This window comes from Anomaloglossus baeobatrachus, chromosome 2, assembly GCF_048569485.1.
Source record: "Anomaloglossus baeobatrachus isolate aAnoBae1 chromosome 2, aAnoBae1.hap1, whole genome shotgun sequence".
Taxonomy (NCBI): Eukaryota; Metazoa; Chordata; class Amphibia; order Anura; family Aromobatidae; genus Anomaloglossus; species Anomaloglossus baeobatrachus.
This window is the reverse complement of record NC_134354.1, coordinates 792,556,421-792,577,072: the sequence shown is the minus strand read 5'-3', so window position 1 is coordinate 792,577,072 and position 20,652 is coordinate 792,556,421. Positions and strand designations below refer to the sequence as shown.

General features: G+C 46.0%; 1 protein-coding gene across 1 annotated transcript in view; it reads right to left on the bottom strand.

Annotated features, from left to right (window-relative positions):
• Positions 1 to 9,726: 9,726 nt before the first annotated feature.
• The window catches only part of LOC142290091 (short transient receptor potential channel 2-like), a 30,880-nt gene continuing 19,954 nt past the window's right edge, over positions 9,727 to 20,652 (bottom strand). The window contains exons 9-13 of the mRNA XM_075334026.1: positions 18,491 to 18,683; positions 11,936 to 12,063; positions 10,868 to 10,937; positions 10,645 to 10,774; positions 9,727 to 10,307 (exon numbers count right to left, since the gene is read on the bottom strand). Of these exons, the coding sequence (XP_075190141.1) occupies positions 9,970 to 10,307; positions 10,645 to 10,774; positions 10,868 to 10,937; positions 11,936 to 12,063; positions 18,491 to 18,683 (859 nt within the window). The 3' untranslated portion in view covers positions 9,727 to 9,969. The remainder of the gene's footprint in view (positions 10,308 to 10,644; positions 10,775 to 10,867; positions 10,938 to 11,935; positions 12,064 to 18,490; positions 18,684 to 20,652) is intronic.

Below are 20,652 nucleotides of genomic sequence, written 5' to 3'. Positions count from 1 at the left end.
GTCTCCTTCGCCCTCGGTGTCCGGTGACTGCCCGTCGTCTCCTTTGTCCTCAGTGTCCAGTGACTGCCCATTGTCTCATCCAAACAATTTAGCCCTAGAATATGCTGTAGTTAGTAAATTGCAGTTGGACAGGTTCCACCGTCTTGTCCGTGAACACGTGGTGTCCTCTCTGCTGCAGGCGCCATCATCCCAGCCGTGTACAGAACCAAATTGTCCCGACAGAGCTCAAAGTTCAGGTGAAAGAAGCTGCTGCGCTGTTCTTCGCTATACACAAATGCACAATCTGACTTTGTTCTTTCTCTTTTATTTTTTTACCTGTCACGATTCCTCTGTGCAGAGAATCTTGCACACGAGGAGAGGCTCTGCTGTGTTTTTCTGGGCTGCTGAGCTGGCAGGTTGATTGCTCAGGTGTTTCATCCTCCTGGTAATTGCTCTGCTTCTTTACTGAGCGTGCTCTCCCAGAACCTTGCCAGTCGTACATTCTGGTTTTGTTGTTGTGTTATTGACCTGTGTTTCTGCATTTGTTTTGATCTTTGTAGACACCGGACTGTTGTTTGACTTTTCTCTCCCTGTGCCTGTTGTGACCTCCTGGCTTTAGACCTTGGACCATTACCTCACCACGTCTTAGTTTACTCTCTGAATCTGTATGTGCCTTTCTGGAATTCTGACCTCTGGATTGTGACCTGACTACGCCTCTTTGTACTCCCTGTATCCATCCATGTCTTCCTGTTACCAGACCCCGGCTTTCCTGACTACTCTTCTGTTTGAACAACCCACAAATAGTGACTGTATTACATTATGACTGGCCAGGCTTTCTTTTTTTTATTTTCTCCACCCATGGATCCAGTACAGGCTCTCAGTGATCAGGTGGCGAGCGTGACTCGGGTAGTACAGGATCATCAGAATTATAATCTTCTCAGACGGTTACATGGGCAGTTTTCTAGGACGTTGGGTACTTCTCAGAACCCCTCACTACCAACTGTAGTTATGACTCCTGGACTGGCTGACGTACAATTCATCTCCCCCGAACCCATGGTGGCGCTCCCCGATAAGTTTTCGAGGGGGAAAGACAGTTCAGAATTTTCAGGGAGAGCTGCAAATTATTTTTTTTACCTTACGACTCCGATCGACTGAGTCTCAGTGGGTGGGAATTATGTCCCTTTTAAAGGGGGGTCCTTAGTTGTGGGCATTTTCTTTGTCCCTGTTAGCCCAAGAACGGTCTTCTGTTGACGACTTTTTTGACGCTTTGGGGTTTACATGTGACGAAACCGACAGCGTCCAGGTGGCAGAGGCAAAGATCATGAACCTGACACGGAGGCCGCACCGCTGAGCAGTGTAGTTCTGAGTTCAGACAATGGTCATCTGAGGTCCTGTGGAACGACTCAGCCCTCAGGTGTCAGTTTCACAAAGGCCTGGCGATATGATAAAGGACACCCTGGCTTGCTTTACACTCTCCACCCACTTGGTTCACTGGCGGAAGCCATGACTCAGGCTTTCCGAATGGATCGCAGGATTATAGAACGATGTGAGATTCGACAGGTTCCCTTCAGTCCTCCCAGTCTTGGTCATCTACCTGAGGCAGAGCCTATGGAAGTTGATGCAGCCAGCCCTAGAGACAAGGAGAGGAGACAACGTCGCGATCTGGGCTTTTGCTTCTGTTGGCTGCGCTGGACATTTTCGGAAGGACTGCTTAGATCGCCCCCTCTGCAGACAAGCCGTCGGGAAAAGTCTGGGTGATTATCGAAAATGTCACCCAGACTTCCAGGTACCTTTTAACTCCTCAGATAAAGTCTTAGTGAATGTGGAATTATCTTTTGAGAACCGATTTATATCAACATTCACTTTCATTGACTTTGGGTCTGCAGCGAATTTTGTGGATTCTGGACCGGTGATGACACTAGGTTTAGGGACAGTTAGACTGTAAGGACCCATTCACATTGTTGCCATTGACAAGGCGCCATTACTTCAGAACCTAGTCCAGTGGGATCCCTTCATACTGAGCTCATGTCCTGTTATGTGATGGATAATTTACCTGCGGAGTTGGTGTTGAGAATTCCTTGGCTACATATGCATAATCCTGTCATTGGTGTCAAAGCGATATTGTCAAGTGAGGTTCTTGTTGTCATAAGAAATGTCTCAATTCTGTTCAGGTTTTCTCTGCTAGTCCGGAGGATCTTCCGGAGTACCTGAAGGATTTCACAGATGTTTTCCCTGAAAGAGGCAGAGATCTTACCGGCCCATTGCCCTTATGATTGTTCGATCAACCTTGTCCCTAGTGCCAAGTTGCCTAAAGCTTGCTTGTATAATTTGTCTGGCTCTGAGCGGGCTGCCATGAAAGCATGCGTAAGGCTATGTTTTTTAACGCTGCGTTTTTGTGCATTTTTGTCCATAAAAAACGCACAAAAACGTACCCGCGGTAAAAACGCGATGCGTTTTTTGGCTGCGTTTTTGTGCACTGCATTCAATGAGTGAAAAACGCAGAAATAATTGACATGCTGCGTTTTTGTGGTCACCACGAAAACACAGCTACAAAAACACGCTGTGTGCAGACAGCACTTCTGAAACCCCATAGACACTGCTGGGGTTTGCAGCACAAAAACGTGGTAAAAACACAGCAAAAACGTCTAGTGCGCACAGGGCCTAAGCAAAACTTTACGGAAAGGGCATATTCATCCTTCCTCTTCTCCTGTAGCTGCTGGATTTTTCTGTCAAAAAGAAGGATGGAGGACTCTGTCCCTGCCTTGATTTCCATGAATTGAATAAAATTACAGGTAAAAATACCTCAACCTATATAATTAGCTGACTGGGGCCAAATGGTTTTCTAAACTCAATCCTAGCGGGGCTTATAATTTAATTCGCATCCGGAAGGGTGATGGGGGGAAGACGGCGTTTTTAACGTCCGAGGGTCTGTTTGAGGACCTTGTTATGCCTTTTGGACTGAACAATGCTCCTGCGGTATTTCGATTGCATTGGAAGATTTATTGTGGTTTATCTGGATAATATTTTAATTTTCTCTCTCGATTTAGATTCTCATTATGGACATATCCGTTCTGTTTTACAAAGACTTAGAAATAATTCCTTGTTGCGAAATTAGAAAAATGTACATTTGCTGTTCAAGAAATCTCATTCCTAGGGTTCATTGTGTCAGCGATTGGGTTTAAGATGGACCCTGGGAAGGTGCAAGCCAAAATTGATTGGGTTCAACCTAGCGACCTTAAAGCATTGTAACGTTTTCTGGGGTTCACCAATTACTACAGAAAATTAATTAAGGGGTTTCCTCAAATCATTAAACCTCTGACTGATCTCACACGTAAAGGGACAGATCTGAGGATTTGGTCATCTGAGGCTGTTGGGGCCTTTCATAAGGTGGAAAGATGTTTTATGTCCGCGACGGTTGTTATTCAGCCGGACCTCATGAGGTGGATGAAGTTGGGGTAGGAGTTGTATTGTCTCAAGGTCCTAAAACATTAACCAACTTGCGGCCATGTGCCTTTTTCTCGAAAAAATTCTCTCCTGCAGAGAGAAATTATGATGTTGAAAATCATGAGCTGCTTGCTGTAAAACGTTTGAGGAATCGAATGTGCTGTTCTTCAAATCACAGTTGTTACTGACCATAAAAATTAACTATCAGGTGAGTGTGCACCTCACATTGTACATACCTCGGTACATTAAGATCCCACACAGAAGCGCCCTCTCTCTCTTTATTCATCTCATCTGGTAAATGAGCAGAGAACCCTGGGATTAGGGGCAGGCTCTCGTGTCACCTTCCACCGCTGGACCACCATTTCTTTCCATCTGCGGTCACTTCACTTCCAAATCAATTGATCTGATTCGTGATGAGATGGAGACTCAGAGTCCATCAAAGGGACACAGACGATCTTCAGATCCAGACAGAGGTCATGTAATGTAGTTACTACTTACAGATAGTACAGACGAAAGAGTAGTAAGGAAAGTCGGGGTCTGGTAACAGGAGTACACGTATGGATACAGGGAGTACACAGAGGCGTAGTCAGGTCCGAATCCAGAGGTCAGAATTCCAGGAAGGCACATATACAGTCAGGGAGTAAACTGAGACCTAGTCAGGTAAGGGTCTGAGGTGTAAAGCCAGGTGGTTGCGACAGCAACAGGGAGCGGGCAGAGAGGAGTCAAACACTCCGGGGTCTAGGAACAAAGATCAGAACACATGCAGAAACACAGGTCAACAGCACAACAACAGAATAAGAATGTATGGCTGGCAAGGTTCTGGGGGAGCATGCTCAGTAAAGAAGCAGAGCAATTGCCAGGGAGATGGAACACCTGAACAATTAATCAACCTGCCAGCTCAATAGCCCAGGAAAACACAGCAGAGCATCTCCAGGTGTGCAAGATGCTCTGCACAGAGGAATCGCGACAGTAACCCCATTTTAAGGGGGGCCACTAGATCCCTAGGTTTCTAAGGAAACCTCCGATGAAAGGCCCTGACCGGTTCTCACCGAATGAGCCGGAACCTAGGATCTCTCTTCAGGTCCTTATCCCCTCCAACTAAGTTTTGAAGGGAATTCCGAACCCTATGAGAGAGTCAACAATCCTCTGCACCTCATACTCCAAACCTTCGCCAATGGGAACAGGAGGAGGCGGGGGATAAGGGAGACAAAGCTGAGGGAACAAACTTTTTCAACAGGGACTTATGAAAACATTTGGGATACGAAAAGACTGAGGGAGTCTCAGTCTAAAAGCAACTGGATTGACCACCTCCAAGATATATGGGCCAATAAATTTAGGACCCATCTTTGTTCAGGGTACCCTGAGCTTAATAGTCTTAGAGGACAACCACACCTTATCTCCCACCTTAAAAATGGGACCCGAAGAACGTTTCCTATCAGGCTTTTGTTTCTGGCGAAACTTGACCACCCCAATATTCTTTTGCACCTCCCTCCGGACATCCCACGCTTTTGTACCCAGGACACCCAGAACTCATCCTAGAAAATTCTTCAAACTGGGGATAAAAACCATAATTACAAAAGAAAGGTGAGGTTCCAGTAGACTGATTGGCCCAACTGTTGAAGGCAAACTGTGCAAGAGGTAAGAAGGAGCACCAGTCCTCCTGCTGAGCCACAACAAAACACCTTAATATTTGTTCCAAGGACTGATTTGTCCTCTTGGTCTGCTCATTGGTTTCAGGGAGATAAGCCGAGGAAAATGACAAATCAATGCCCAGTTCTTTGCAGAACACCCTCCAAAATTTAGAAATGAATTGCACTCTCCTATCAAACACGATGTTCAGGAGGATACCATGCAATCTTACCACATGACTGATGAACACCTTGGAAAAGGCCTTGGCATTGGGTAACCCTGATAATGGAACAAAGTGAGCTTGTTTGCTAAATCGGTCAACTACTACCCAAATAACAGACTTCCCACCAGACATAGGTAAGTCGGTAATGAAATCCATGGACAAATTGGTCCACGGTCTTTCAGGAATTGGTAATGAAGCCAATTCCTCGGCCAGCCGGTTACGACTATCACAATCACTATCACAAACAGATACAAAATCCTTAACATCATTATACATGGATGACCACCAGAAGAGCCTAGAAATAACCTTCTGGGTGGCCGTGACCACTTAACACAGAGTTGTGAAATTCCTGCAGCAAACGCAACCTCAGGTATACAGAAACAAATAACTTTGACTCTGGAGTAGATGATGACTGAGCATCACGGATCTTTGCCTCCAACTCTGAGAACACCATGGCAATACCAATTCCCTGAGGAAGAATGGTGGTTCTGGAGGAGATACACAATCCACACTACGTGACAAAGTGTCAGCCTTCACGTTCTTAGACCCTGGCCTGAATGTGGTGGAAAAATTAAATCTAGAGAAAAACAATGACCACCTCGCCTGTCTAGGGGGTCAACCGTTTGGCTGATTCAATATAACAACACTGTTAGTGGTATTGAAGGGGGATCGCAAGTTCACCGCAGGGATCCCGTCCTCCTGACTCCGCAGGACTCTGCTCACACGATCGGGGTTTCCACATGCAGTGTGCAGCCGCCGGACCGGTGTCTGATAGCAGCTCCTCCTCCGGGTCAGACGGTCCCGTGATCACAGATGCGGTGATTCCCCAGCCCCTGGTGTTAGATTCAAACGGATAGTACGATCCTTGTTCTGGCTGCAGCAGCCCGTGAGCTCCCATAGGGAAATAATGATGCAGGGAAAAAAAAAAGAAAAAATGCACGGTTTCGCTGCTCAGAAAGGTAGTGCATTTTTTCTTTTTTTTTTCCCTGCATTTACCAGATGAGGAAACTCTGTGCAAACTATTAGAAATGATTACTGGCTTTTAATAAAAGACTTTTCACTACATTTTTTATTTTAAAATTATATACAGTGCGGGCCAAAGGTATTGGCACCCCTGCAGTTCTGTCAGATTATACTCTTTTCTTCTTGAAAATGATTGCAATCACAAATTCTTTGGTATTATCTTCATTTATTTTGCTTGCAAGGAAAAAACACAAAAGAGAATGAAACAAAAATCAAATCATTGATCATTTCACACAAAACTCTAAAAATGGGCCAGACAAAAGTATTGGCACCCTTAGCCTAATACTTGGTTGCACAACCGCTTCCGGTAACCATCAATGAGTTTCTTACAATGCTCTGCTGGAATTTTAGACCATTCTTCTTTGGCAAACTGCTCCAGGTCCCTGAGATTTGAAGGGAGCCTTTTCCAAACTGCCATTTTGAGATCTCTCCACAGGTTTTCTATGGGATTCAGGTCTGGACTCATTGCTGGCTACTTTAGTAGTTTCCAGTGCTTTCTAGCAAACCATTTTCTAGTGCTTTTTGAAGTGTGTTTTGGGTCATTGTCCTGCTGGAAGACCCATGACCTCTGAGGGAGACCCAGCTTTCTCACACTGGGCCCTACATTATGCTGCAAAATTTGTTGGTAGTCTTCAGACTTCATAATGCCATGCACACGGTCAAGCAGTCCAGTGCCAGAGGCAGCAAAGCAACCCCAAAACATCAGGGAACCTCCGCCATGTTTGACTGTAGGGACCGACCGTGTTCTTTTCTTTGAATGCCAAAAAGAAAAACTTTCAGCTCACCCATTCCATGTGCTCAGATTTCCTTCTGCTGCTCGGGCTGCAGGTGCTGTTACCTGAGTATAATGAAGAGGAAAGAGTTCTGCCCAGCGCAAGGAGGAGAAATACGTCAGTAAATTTCCAGGTGCTTTATTTTACTTGGTTTCCAATAAAACGGTCATATAAACATATGAATAGTTAAGACATAGTCCTCCATGGATATTGACACAACAGCGCCGCTTTTCGGCTACTGGAGTGTAGCCTTTGACAAAGGCTACACTCCAGTAGCCGAAACGCGGCGCTGTTGTGTCAATATCCATGGAGGACTATGTCTTAACTATTCATATGTTTATATGACCGTTTTATTGGAAACCAAGTAAAATAAAGCACCTGGAAATTTACTGACGTATTTCTCCTCCTTGCGCTGGGCAGAACTCTTTCCTTTTCTTTGAATGCCTCTTCTTTTTTTTTTTTTCTTTTTTTTTTCCTGTAAACTCTGTTGATGGCTTTTCCTAAAAAGCTCTACTTTTGTCTCATCTGACCAGAGAATATTCTTCCAAAACGTTTTAAGCTTTCTCAGGTAAGTTTTGGCAAACTCCAGCCTGGCTTTTTTTATGTCTCGGGGTAAGAAGTGGGGTCTTCCTGGGTATCCTACCATACAGTCCCTTTTCATTCAGACGCCGACGGATAGTACGGGTTGACACTGTTGTACCCTCGGACTGCAGGGCAGCTTGAACTTGTTTGGATGTTAGTCGAGGTTCTTTATCCACCATCCGCACAATCTTGCGTTGAAATCTCTCGTCAATTTTTCTTTTCCTTCCACATCTAGGGAGGTTAGCCACAGTGCCATGGGCTTTACACTTCTTGATGACACTGCGCACCATAGACACAGGAACTTTCAGGTCTTTGGAGATGGACTTGTAGCCTTGAGATTGCTCATGCTTCCTCACAATTTGGATTCTCAAGTCCTCAGACAGTTCTTTGGTCTTTCTTTTCTCCATGCTCAATGTGGTGCACACAAGGACACAGGACAGAGGTTGCGTCAACTTTAGGCTATGTGCGCACGTTGCGTACAAGCCCTGCAGAAATTTCTGCAGCGATCTGAAGAGCACATGTGCGCTTTAGATCGCTGCAGAAATGTCCGTAGTGAGCGCCGATTCCATGCGCTCTGCCTGCAGCTCCTGCCATAGACAGAGCAGGAGCTGCCGGCAAAGCGCAGGAAAGAAGTGACATGTCACTTCTTTTTGCGCAGCGCTTCGGCAGTAGCCGAAGCGCTGCGCTCTTAAACGCCACGTGCGCACGGCCCCTGCACAGTCTCCATAGACTGTGCAGGGGACGCAGGACGCATGCAGTTACGCTGCGCTACAAAGCGCAGCGTAACTGCATGTTTTTACGCGACGTGCGCACATAGCCTTAATCCATGTCACCTGCTCCAAGTGTGATTTATTATTGCCAGCACCTGTTAGGTGCCACAGGTAAGTTACAGGGGCTGTTAATTACACAAATTACAGAAGCAGCACAGGATTTTTCAAACAGTGCCAATACTTTTGTCCACCCCCTTTTTTTTTGTTTGGTGTGGAATTATATCCAATTTGGCTTTATGACATTTAATTCGTCTTCAATGAAAAAAAAAAAAAAAGATGATTGTAATCACAAATTCTTTGGTATTACAATCATTTTCAGGAAGAAAGTGGGTATTATCTGACAGAATTGCAGGGGTGCCAATACTTTTGGCCAGCACTGTAGTTCACTAAAATGTCCAAACCACTGATTAAAACTTTTTTTCTCTCCATTGCATGGTTGAGATTCAGGCCTGTGAAGATTACGGTGCCCAACATAAAAATAACCCATTTAACCAATCGTAACTGGGATTCTTTATCCCCCTCTATGATGCTGTCACTATAAGGCAGCAAAATATAAGGGAAAAACCACAGGACTTGTCTCCAGAGATGGTCAGACGAGGCCTCGTCAGTGTGTTACATTACTGATCCTGAGTTACCTCCTGTATTATACTCCAGAGCTGCACTCACTATTCTGGTGGTGCAGTCACTGTGTACATACATTACATTACTGATCCTGAGTTACCTCCTGTGTTATACTCCAGAGCTGCCCTCACTATTCTGCTGGTGCAGTCACTGTGTACATACATTACATTACTGATCCTGAGTTACCTCCTGTATTATACTCCAGAGCTGCAGTCACTATTCTGCTGGTGCAGTCACTGTGTACATACATTACTGATCCTGAGTTACCTCCTGTATTATACTCCAGAGCTGCACTCACTATTCTGCTGGTGCAGTCACTGTGTACATACATTACATTACTGATCCTGAGTTACCTCCTGTGTTATACTCCAGAGCTGCACTCACTATTCTGCTGGTGCAGTCACTGTGTACATACATTACTGATCCTGAGTTACCTCCTGTATTATACTCCAGAGCTGCACTCACTATTCTGCTGGTGCAGTCACTGTGTACATACATTACCGATCCTGAGTTACCTCCTGTATTATACTCCAGAGCTGCACTCACTATTCTGCTGGTCCTTTTGTACTTTATCTCTCCAGTAGACGTTCTATATAACACGCTTGTACCTCTCGTAGACTTTCTCTTGTAGATATCACTAATTGATACATTACACAGCAGAGAATGTGATATTTTCGGATTTTTATTCGCGTGGTCTTGGCCGGTGTGACTGATATCGGCCGATCCTCTTATATCGCTGCTGTACTGTAATAACATCTGGTTTATTTCATAGGAATCTGATAAAATACAAGTGAGGTCACAGGGGTCCTGGCGTATAAACTACGTGCACATGTTGGGGTCACCTTGATGACCCCCTCTTCCCGTCTAGTCTTGGTTGGTATCTATATTTTGGCTGCAGTATTTTATGCTCTACATTATAAGTCATTCACATGTCCTCTCCGGCCTCTGATCCGTCCACAGCTTGGTCCAGCTCGTCAGCGAGGGACACATCTTGGTAGGGGGGGCAGTCATCATCCGGGAGGATGTTCCTGAAGCTATCCTGGTGGACGGTGACTTCTGAAGAATCCTTCCCGGAACTGACCGACTCCTGGTCGTAATTCTGGAAACTGTTCTTGACTTTCATAATGTAGCGGCTCAGCACATTCTCATTTTCTCTGGCTGAGACTTGTGTGCCGGTGTCAGCCAGGGACCGTCTCAGGTGCTTCACCTCCGACTGCAGACGGACGACGTTCTTGTTGAGCTCCGTGATCCGGTTCCCGAGATCTGCGGAAATAAAATGTGTCTGTTATAAGAAAGATTGAGAGGAATCTCCCTGCCCTGAATCCTCTATTGTATCCAGGTCTTCACGATGGTGGAGGAGGAGGGCACCAGTGGGGGAGCTGCCCACGCGAGGGGCATGAGAAACTCAAATCAAGAACAGACCTTGAGTGTTCTACGGTAAGTCTGATCGGATCGGGCGACACGACCTTAAATTGGATGCGAAGAGGGACGTTGTGTATCTGCTCATCCTCAGCTAGGAGCTTTCATGGATGATGGAAAACAATGAAGATTCGATTTTCTTCAGATTTTAGATCTAAATCAAAGACTAATCCTCAGTTACCTTTTCGTTTGGCTTCTTCAAATTCCCTTCTTGCCGTATCGATGTATCTCTGGACCAGAGCCTTTATCACCTGCAGACGGTACGACGTGCGACTCTCGCCGAAAGAGTCTCCAACAATTCCCCTATTGGACTGCGAAAATGTAAAGGCAAAGTAATATTTAGATAAGAAGGAAACAAAGAAATAAAGGAACACAGGAGATAGGAAGACGACCCTGACACTTACGATTGTAGCAATTGGAGGATAATCCTGCTTCTTCTTGGGCTTGTAGCAGCAAATGAATCTGAAAATTCCTCTGGAATATAATAATGTCATTTTTAGAGGTCATGAGCTGCAATATTGTCTCAGTATGATGGACTGTTGTGTATCAAGATAACGGTGGAGAAGACCCTGATGGACCTATCTAGACAGAGAAAACCCTGGTGGACCTTTCTAGGCAGAGAAGACCCTGATGAACCTCTAGGCGTAGAAAACCCTGGTGGACCTCTCTAGGCGGAGAAGACCCTGGTGACCCTATCTAGGCGTAGGAGACCCTGGTGGACCTATTTAGGCGGAGAAGACCCTGGTGGACCTATCTAGGCGGAGAAGACCCTGATGGACCTATCTAGGCGGAGAAGACCCTGGTGGACCTATCTAGGCGGAGAAGACCCTGGTGGACCTATCTAGGCGGAGAAAACCCTGGTGGACCTTTCTAGGCGGAGAAGACCCTGGTGGACCTGTCTAGGCGGAGAAGACCCTGGTGGACCTATCTAGGCAGAAGAGACCTTGGTGGACCTATCTAGGCAGAGAAAACCCTGGTGGACCTATCTAGGCGGAGAAAACCCTGGTGGACCTACCTAGGCGGAGAAGACCCTGGTCGACCTATCTAGGCAGAGAAGACCCTGGTCGACCTATCTAGGCAGAGAAGACCCTGGTCGACCTATTTAGGCTGCACAAGATCGATCTTCCTAGAGAGTGTTCATGCATCAAGTTGCCATGGCTTGAGTTCGAGCTGAAGGCCGTTAAAAGAAAGAATTTGTGGACTGTCGTACAGTGAGACATTTTTTCAAAGCATCTTTTTTGGGGGGAAAAAAAAAAACCAAAAAACGACCAGATGTAGAACCTGAATCGTAGTAACTGGTCCTTAATGGGCAACTAGGACAACCTACCCAACCAACCAAAGAATTACCCAGTAAGAATCTGTCATCAATACTTTGTGGAGGATTTCCTGTTGACGACCTACTACACAAGTGTGATTTGGGCAGATTTCATTTCTCACCAATATGGATGTGTTATCAGAGTTGGCCTCCATACCTGACTATGTAGAAGAGCGCTTTAGGAGTAGGGATGATATTAAATGGAACAGGAAGGGTCAATCCCTCTCGGAAATAGGAAAGGTATAATTTAGACCGAGCAAATTTCCATTCGACATCAGCATCATCCTGTGGAAAAGAGGCATGAAGACCGAGAAGACATTAGACAAGCATGTATTTACACCCTGAAAATCACATTTTTACTGTTTAACAACCTTTTCTACAAAATCTTGCAACCAATAAACATCATTGTAGTAGTGTTGTTCCTGCGCACCCCTCCCCATAGGGACGCGCGCTTACTCACGACCAACTCATACCATGAATCCCGGCGTCATCTTGCTCCTCCATGTATGCGCTCCTTACTTCCTCCTCCTGGAGCTTGTGTATGCAGTGCAGGTCCTCTGGAGTGTTCCTGGGGCGCACGTGCGAGTCGCTGCCCTTTTCTTAAAGGGCCAGCGCCTCACTCCCAGAAAGTGCCTCAGCCTATCGCTGAGAGGTACTGGGTACATCAGGCACTCTCCCCACTAGTGCCTCTAGCCTCAGTTACCCCGGTAGTCCTAGCTCCACCAGAGACTGTGCCTGTCCAACTTGGCCGTGCCACCAGCCTCAGCCTGTCTGCTCCTGTGCACGCCCTTGCCCTGGGGGGCAGCTGCCACAGTCCTGGTCTCAGCCCTCCGAGTAGCACTAGGCGTCCGCCTCAGGGTCCTCCTGTGGTCCAGTGGGTCCACTTCAGCTTGCTGCTTCACCAGGGAAGGAGTCTTCGCCAGGGAAGGAGTCTTGTGAGGATAATTTGCATATTCCCAGTGCCTTCTGGGATAAGTGAAGAGTCACCGCGAGCTCAAGGAGAACCGGGTTTTGGCCGTTACAGCCGGAAGGAAGACTTCTGAAAGCCAGGGAAGGAGTCTTGTGAGGATAATTTGCATATTCCCAGTGCCTTCTGGGATAAGTGAAGAGTCACCGCGAGCTCAAGGAGAACCGGGTTTTGGCCGTTACAGCCGGAAGGAAGACTTCTGAAAGCCAGGGAAGGAGTCTTGCGAGGATAATTTGCATATTCCCAGTGCCTTCTGGGATAAGTGAAGAGTCACCGCGAGCTCAAGGAGAACCGGGTTTTGGCCGTTACAGCCGGAAGGAAGACTTCTGAAAGCCAGGGAAGGAGTCTTGCGAGGATAATTTGCATATTCCCAGTGCCTTCTGGGATAAGTGAACAGTCACCGCGAGCTCAAGGAGAACCGTGTTTTGGCCGTTACAGCCGGAAGGAAGACTTCTGAAAGCCAGGGAAGGAGTCTTGCGAGGATAATTTGCATATTCCCAGTGCCTTCTGGGATAAGTGAAGAGTCACCGCGAGCTCAAGGAGAACCGTGTTTTGGCCGTTACAGCCGGAAGGAAGACTTCTGAAAGCCAGGGAAGGAGTCTTGTGAGGATAATTTGCATATTCCCAGTGCCTTCTGGGATAAGTGAAGATTCACCGCGAGCTCAAGGAGAACCGGGTTTTGGCCGTTACAGCCGGAAGGAAGACTTCTGAAAGCCAGGGAAGGAGTCTTGCGAGGATAATTTGCATATTCCCAGTGCCTTCTGGGATAAGTGAAGAGTCACCGCGAGCTCAAGGAGAACCGGGTTTTGGCCGTTACAGCCGGAAGGAAGACTTCTGAAAGCCAGGGAAGGAGTCTTGTGAGGATAATTTGCATATTCCCAGTGCCTTCTGGGATAAGTGAAGAGTCACCGCGAGCTCAAGGAGAACCGGGTTTTGGCCGTTACAGCCGGAAGGAAGACTTCTGAAAGCCAGGGAAGGAGTCTTGCGAGGATAATTTGCATATTCCCAGTGCCTTCTGGGATAAGTGAAGAGTCACCGCGAGCTCAAGGAGAACCGGGTTTTGGCCGTTACAGCCGGAAGGAAGACTTCTGAAAGCCAGGGAAGGAGTCTTGCGAGGATAATTTGCATATTCCCAGTGCCTTCTGGGATAAGTGAACAGTCACCGCGAGCTCAAGGAGAACCGTGTTTTGGCCGTTACAGCCGGAAGGAAGACTTCTGAAAGCCAGGGAAGGAGTCTTGCGAGGATAATTTGCATATTCCCAGTGCCTTCTGGGATAAGTGAAGAGTCACCGCGAGCTCAAGGAGAACCGTGTTTTGGCCGTTACAGCCGGAAGGAAGACTTCTGAAAGCCGCGCGCCTAGCGGCGCGCGAATTTTCGCCTGTCTTCTTCATTGTGAGCGTGAGTGAGCAAAGTGTGAGCAAAAGTAAGTGTGAGTAGAATTGTTTGTATTTAGTTGTTTAATTACTTAACATTTGTTTAGTGCTATCCCCATTAGAAAATGTGCTCCACTATTGCTAATGCGATCCAGTGTACATCTTGTCTCATGTATGCAGTCCTTGAAAAGCCGTTCGAGGGTGCATACTGTTGTTCGAGATGTGCGCAAGTTGCACGTTTGGAAGCCCAGATACTGGATCTAAATGAGCAGCTGGCAACTCTGAGATGCATTAGCAATATGGAAAGGAGTGTGCTGCTCACTGAGCAGCAGCTTGGTGGGTCAGATGTGGGGGAGGATCGTAGTAGGGAGCGGCAGGACGGTGAGGTAGGTAGCTGGGTGACAGTTAGAAAGGGGGTAAAGGGAAAAGTGCTAGGAAGGCTAGTCCTGAACTGACACACCCCAATAGGTTTGCAAACTTGGCAGATGAGGGGGATGTCATTACAGGGGTAGCATTGCTGCAGCAAGGCATGACCTCTGAATGCCAGAGGAGTGTCTGCTCCAGTAAGGGGGGGAATAGGAGTGCAGGGCAGGCAAGACAGGTACTGGTAGTGGGGGACTCAATTATTAGGGGGACAGATAGGGCAATCTGTCACAAAGACAGGGATCGCCGAACAGTGTGTTGTCTTCCTGGCGCTCGAGTTCGGCACATTGCTGATCGGGTTGACAGATTACTGGGAGGGGCTGGGGAGGACCCAGCGGTCATTGTACACATTGGCACAAATGACAAAGTTAGTGGTAGGTGGAAGGTCCTTAAAGATGATTTCAGGGAATTAGGTTGTAAGCTTAAAGCATGGACCTCAAAGGTGGTATTTTCGGAAATACTACCTGTGCCACGAGCCACACCAGAGAGGCAAAGAGAGATCAGGGAGGTTAACAAGTGGCTCAGGAATTGGTGTAGGAAAGAGGGTTTTGGGTTCCTGGAGAATTGGGCCGACTTTTCAGTTGGCTACAGATTCTATGCTAGGGATGGGCTGCATCTTAATGGGGAGGGTGCAGCTCTGCTGGGGCAGAAAATGGCTAGAAGGTTGGAGGAGTGTTTAAACTAGGAATGGGGGGCGAGGGTATTCACTTTATAGAAGGGGAATGTAGTGCAGATAGTGACCAGGGCACAAGTAATGAAATTGGGGGTGGTACGGGGGGGGGGGGGGGGGGAAGGGTTAGGACAGTCAATACAGTAAGCAGGAATATAGGTACAGAGTCATACGTAACGTGCATGTACACTAATGCCCGAAGCCTCACAAATAAGGTGGAGGAATTAGAATTAATATTGTTGGAAGAAAATTATGATATAGTGGGGATATCAGAGACATGGCTGGATGAGAGCTATGACTGGGCTGTTAATTTACAGGGTTATAGCCTCTTCAGGAATGACCGTACAAATAAGCGAGGGGGAGGTGTGTGTCTATATGTAACATCATCCTTACAACCCATCCTGCGTGACAACATATGTGAGGGTACTGAGAATGTAGAGTCCCTATGGGTGGAGATAAGAGGGGGAGAATGAATAATAAAATACTGATAGGGGTGTGTTATAAGACGCCGAATATTATGGAAGAGGTAGAGAATCTCCTCATAAAGCAAATTGATAAAGCAGCGAGTCTCGGAGAGGTAATTATTATGGGGGACTTTAACTATCCTGATATAAATTGGGGAACAGAAACTTGCAGTTCCAGCAAAGGAAATAGATTTTTGATAACAATGAAAGATAATTACCTTTCACAAATGGTACAGGACCCCACAAGAGGGGGAGCACTACTAGACCTTGTACTAACCAATAGGCCAGACCGCATATCAAATATACAAGTTGGGGGTTACTTGGGGAATAGTGATCACAAAATAAGTTTTCATGTATTCTTTAGTAAGATGTCTAGTAGAGGGGCTACAAGGACACTAAACTTCAGGAAAGCAAATTTTAAACGGTTGAGAGATGATCTTAGTGTAATAAACTGGGATGATGTACTAAGTAATAAAAGTACACAAAGCAAATGGGAGACTTTTATGAGCATCCTGAATAGGGCTTGTGCAGAAAATATACCCTATGGGAACAAACATGCTAGAAATAGGAGGAAACCCCTATGGCTAAATAGAGCTGTAAGGGAAGCAATAAAAGAAAAACAGAAAGCCTTAAAAGAATTAAAGAGGGTAGGTAGTGATGAGGCATTATATAATTATAGAAAATTAAATAAAATATGTAAAAAGCAAATTAAGTTAGCTAAGTTTGAGACAGAGAGACTCATTGCGAGAGAAAGTAAAAATAATCCTAAAATATTCTTTAACTACATAAACAGTAAAAAACTGAAAAGCGATAGTGTTGGCCCCCTTAAAAATAGTCTTGGTGAAATGGTGGAAGGGGATGAGGGTAAAGCCAACCTGCTGAATGACTTTTTTTCTACGGTTTTTATACAAGAAAATGCCATGGCAGATGACATGACCAGTGATACCATAAATTCACCCTTGAATATTACCTGCTTAACCCAGCAGGAAGTACGCCGCCGCCTCGAAATCACTAAGGTTGACAAATCTCCGGGCCCGGATGGCTACACCCCAGAGTACTACAGGAATTGAGTTCTGTGATAGATAGACCATTATTTTTAATCTTCTCAGATTCCTTAATAACAGGGTCGGTACTGCAGGACTGGCGCATAGCAAATGTGGTGCCAATATTCAAAAAGGGGACAAAAACTGAGCCGGGAAATTATAGGCCGGTAAGTTTAACCTCTACGGTTGGTAAAATCCTTGAGGGTTTCTTGAGAGATGCTATACTGGAGTATCTCAAGAAAAATAACCTTATGACAGAGTATCAACATGGGTTTATGAGGGATCGATCCTGTCAAACTAATTTGATCAGCTTCTATGAAGAGGTAAGTTCAAGCCTGGACCAGGGAAATGCAGTGGATGTTGTGTATATGGACTTTTCAAAAGCTTTTGATACGGTGCCACACAAAAGGTTGGTACATAAAATGAGAATAATGGGGATAGGGGAAAATATGTGTAACTGGGTTAAAAACTGGCTCACTGATAGGAAACAAAGGGTGGTTATTAATGGTACGTACTCGGACTGGGTCTCAGTTCATAGTGGGGTACCACAGGGGTCAGTATTGGGCCCGCTTCTTTTCAACATATTTATAAATGACCTTGTTGGGGGCATGCGGAGTAGAATTTCAATATTTGCAGATGATACTAAACTCTGCAGGGTAATCAATATAGAGGAGGATAATTTTATATTACAGGGAGATTTATGTAAATTGGAGGATTGGGCTGAGAAGTGGCAATTGAAGTTTAATGTAGATAAATGTAAGGTCATGCACTTGGGTAGAGGAAATAACATTTATGATTATGTACTTAATTGTAGAACACTGGGTAAAACAGACACAGAAAAAGACTTGGGTGTATGGGTGGATGGTAAACTTCACTTTAGTGGCCAGTGTCAGGCAGCTGCTGCCAGGGCTAATAAAATAATGGGATGTATTAAAAGAGGTATAAGTGTTCATGAAAAAAATATAGTTCTACCTCTGTACAAGTCACTAGTGCGACCGCACTTATATACTGTGTACAATTCTGGTCACCGATATATAAGAAGGACATAGCTGAACTGGAGAGGGTGCAGAGAAGACCACCAAGATTATTAGAGGAATGGGGGGGCTGCAATACCAAGACAGGTTATTAAACTTGGGGTTATTTAGTTTGGAAAAACGAAGGCTTAGGGGGGATCTAATCACAATGTATAAATATATGAGGGGACAGTAGAGACCTTTCCAAAGATCTCTTTACACCTAGGCCTGCGACTGGAACACGGGGGCATCCGCTACGTCTTGAGGAAAGAAGGTTTAATCATAATCACAGACGAGGATTCTTTACTGTACGAGCAGTGAGACTATGGAACTCTCTGCCGCATGATGTTGTAATGAGGGATTCACTAGTAACATTTAAGCAGAGCCTGGATGCCTTTCTTGAAAAATGTAATATTACCAGTTATGTATATTAGATTTTATGACAGTGTATTGATCCAGGGAACTAGTCTGATTGCCGGATGTGGAGTCAGGAAGGAAATTTTTTCCCCATTGGAACTTGTTTGCCACATTGGGGTTTTTTTGCCTTCCTCTGGATCAACATGTTAGGCTACGGGTTGAACTAGATGGACTTAGAGTCTCCCTTCAACCTTAAAAACTATGATACTATGATACTATGATACCACCTCTGGTGGCGAGCGTGACAGTCACATCTGGCCATGCCCTGTCTATGTGTAATTACAAGGTCCATCTACCCAATCCGTAACTTTCACTACTCGCTCATGAATCTGAAGTCTCACCTCGATCTTCTGGAATGAGTTGGTAATCATAGCTATGAGCATGTTGAGCAGGACAATGACCATGATAATAGTGAAGAGACCGTACAGGGCGCGACCAACAAACTCTGCCACTGCATAGTGGTTCATGTCCACAGATCTCCTCTCCACCATCTGAAACATGGTCCAGAATAGAAACTGGAAGGTCTCATTAAAGCTGCAAGATTAAAAAAAAACAACAAGGAAACGTGTGAACCTGGTCAGATGACACATTATCAGTAAATATTCAGCCTAATAAAAATGGGATTATTTTTATCCCCATACATGTTATGACTGTGTTGCTTTTCTTCCTGCAGGCTGATCTTGAGCACCAAAGCCTGATGTACTTTTACTTAGTACAGACGATCACTGGGCACCATGTCTAAAAGTGAAACATTGAGCATCATGTCTAGATGTTCGTTTACCTGCCTCAGACTGAGATTGCGCACTAAAGCTAGATGTATGTTTTCCTCACCAGACCAACATTGATCACCAAGGCTAAATGTAGCTTCTCCTGCCTTAGACTGACATTGAGCACCGGAGCTAGATGTAGCTTTACCTGCCTCAGACCAACATTGAGCACCAAGGCTAGATGTAGCTTCTCCTGCCTTAGACTGACATTGAGCATCATGTCTAGATGTTCGTTTACCTGCCTCAGACTGACATTGAGCACCGGGGCTAGATGTAGCTTTCCCTGCCTCAGCCTGACATTGAGCACCAAGGCTAGATATAGCTTTACCTGCCTCAGACTGACATTGATCACCAAAGCTAGATATAGCTTTACCTGAGTCAGACTGACATTGAGCACCGGGGCTAGATGTAGCTTCTCCTGCCTCAGACTGACATTGAGGACCATAGCTAGATGTAGCTTTCCCTGCCTCAGCCTGACATTGAGCACCGGGGCTAGATGTAGCTTCTCCTGCCTCAGACTGACATTGAGCACCGGGGCTAGATGTAGCTTTACCTGCCTCAGACTGACATTGAGCACCAAGGCTAGATGTAGCTTTCCCTGCCTCAGCCTGACATTGAGCACCAAGGCAAGATGTAGCTTTACTTGCTTCAGACTGACATTGAGCACCAAGGCTAGATGTAGCTTCTCCTGCCTTAGACTGACATTGAGCATCATGTCTAGATGTTCGTTTACCTGCCTCAGACTGACATTGAGCACCGGGGCTAGATGTAGCTTCTCCTGCCTCAGACTGACATTGAGCACCATGGCTAGATGTAGCTTTACCTGCCTCAGACTGACATTGAGCACCAAGGCTAGATATAGCTTTACCTGCCTCAGACTGACATTGATCACCAAAGCTAGATATAGCTTTACCTGAGTCAGACTGACATTGAGCACCGGGGCTAGATGTAGCTTCTCCTGCCTCAGACTGACATTGAGGACCACAGCTAGATGTAGCTTTCCCTGCCTCAGCCTGACATTGAGCACCGGGGCTAGATGTAGCTTCTCCTGCCTCAGACTGACATTGAGCACCGGGGCTAGGTGTAGCTTAACCTGCCTCAGACTGACATTGAGCACCAAGGCTAGATGTAGCTTTACTTGCCTCAGACTGACATTGAGCACCAAGGCTAGATGTAGCTTTCCCTGCCTCAGCCTGACATTGAGCACCGGGGCTAGATGTAGCTTCTCCTGCCTCAGACTGACATTGAGCACCGGGGCTAGATGTAGCTTTACCTGCCTCAGACTGACATTGAGCACCAAGGCTAGATGTAGCTTTACTTGCTTCAGACTGACATTGAGCACCAAGGCTAGATGTAGCTTTACCTGCCTCAGACTGACATTGATCACCAAGGCTAGATATAGCTTTACCTGAGTCAGACTGACATTGAGTACCAAGGCTAGATATAGCTTTACCTGAGTCAGACTGACATTGAGTACCAAGGCTAGATGTAGCTTTATCTGCCTCAGCCTGACATTGAGCACCAGGGCTAGATGTAGCTTTACCTGCCTCGGCCTGATATTGAGCACCAGGGTTAGATACAGCTTTACCTGCCTCAGACTGACATTGAGCTCCAAGGCTAGATGTAGCTTTACCTGCCTCGGCCTGACATTGAGCACCAAGTGTAGATTTAGCTTTACCCGCCTCAGACTGACATTGAGAACCAAGGCTAGATGTGGCTTTACTTGCCTCAGACTG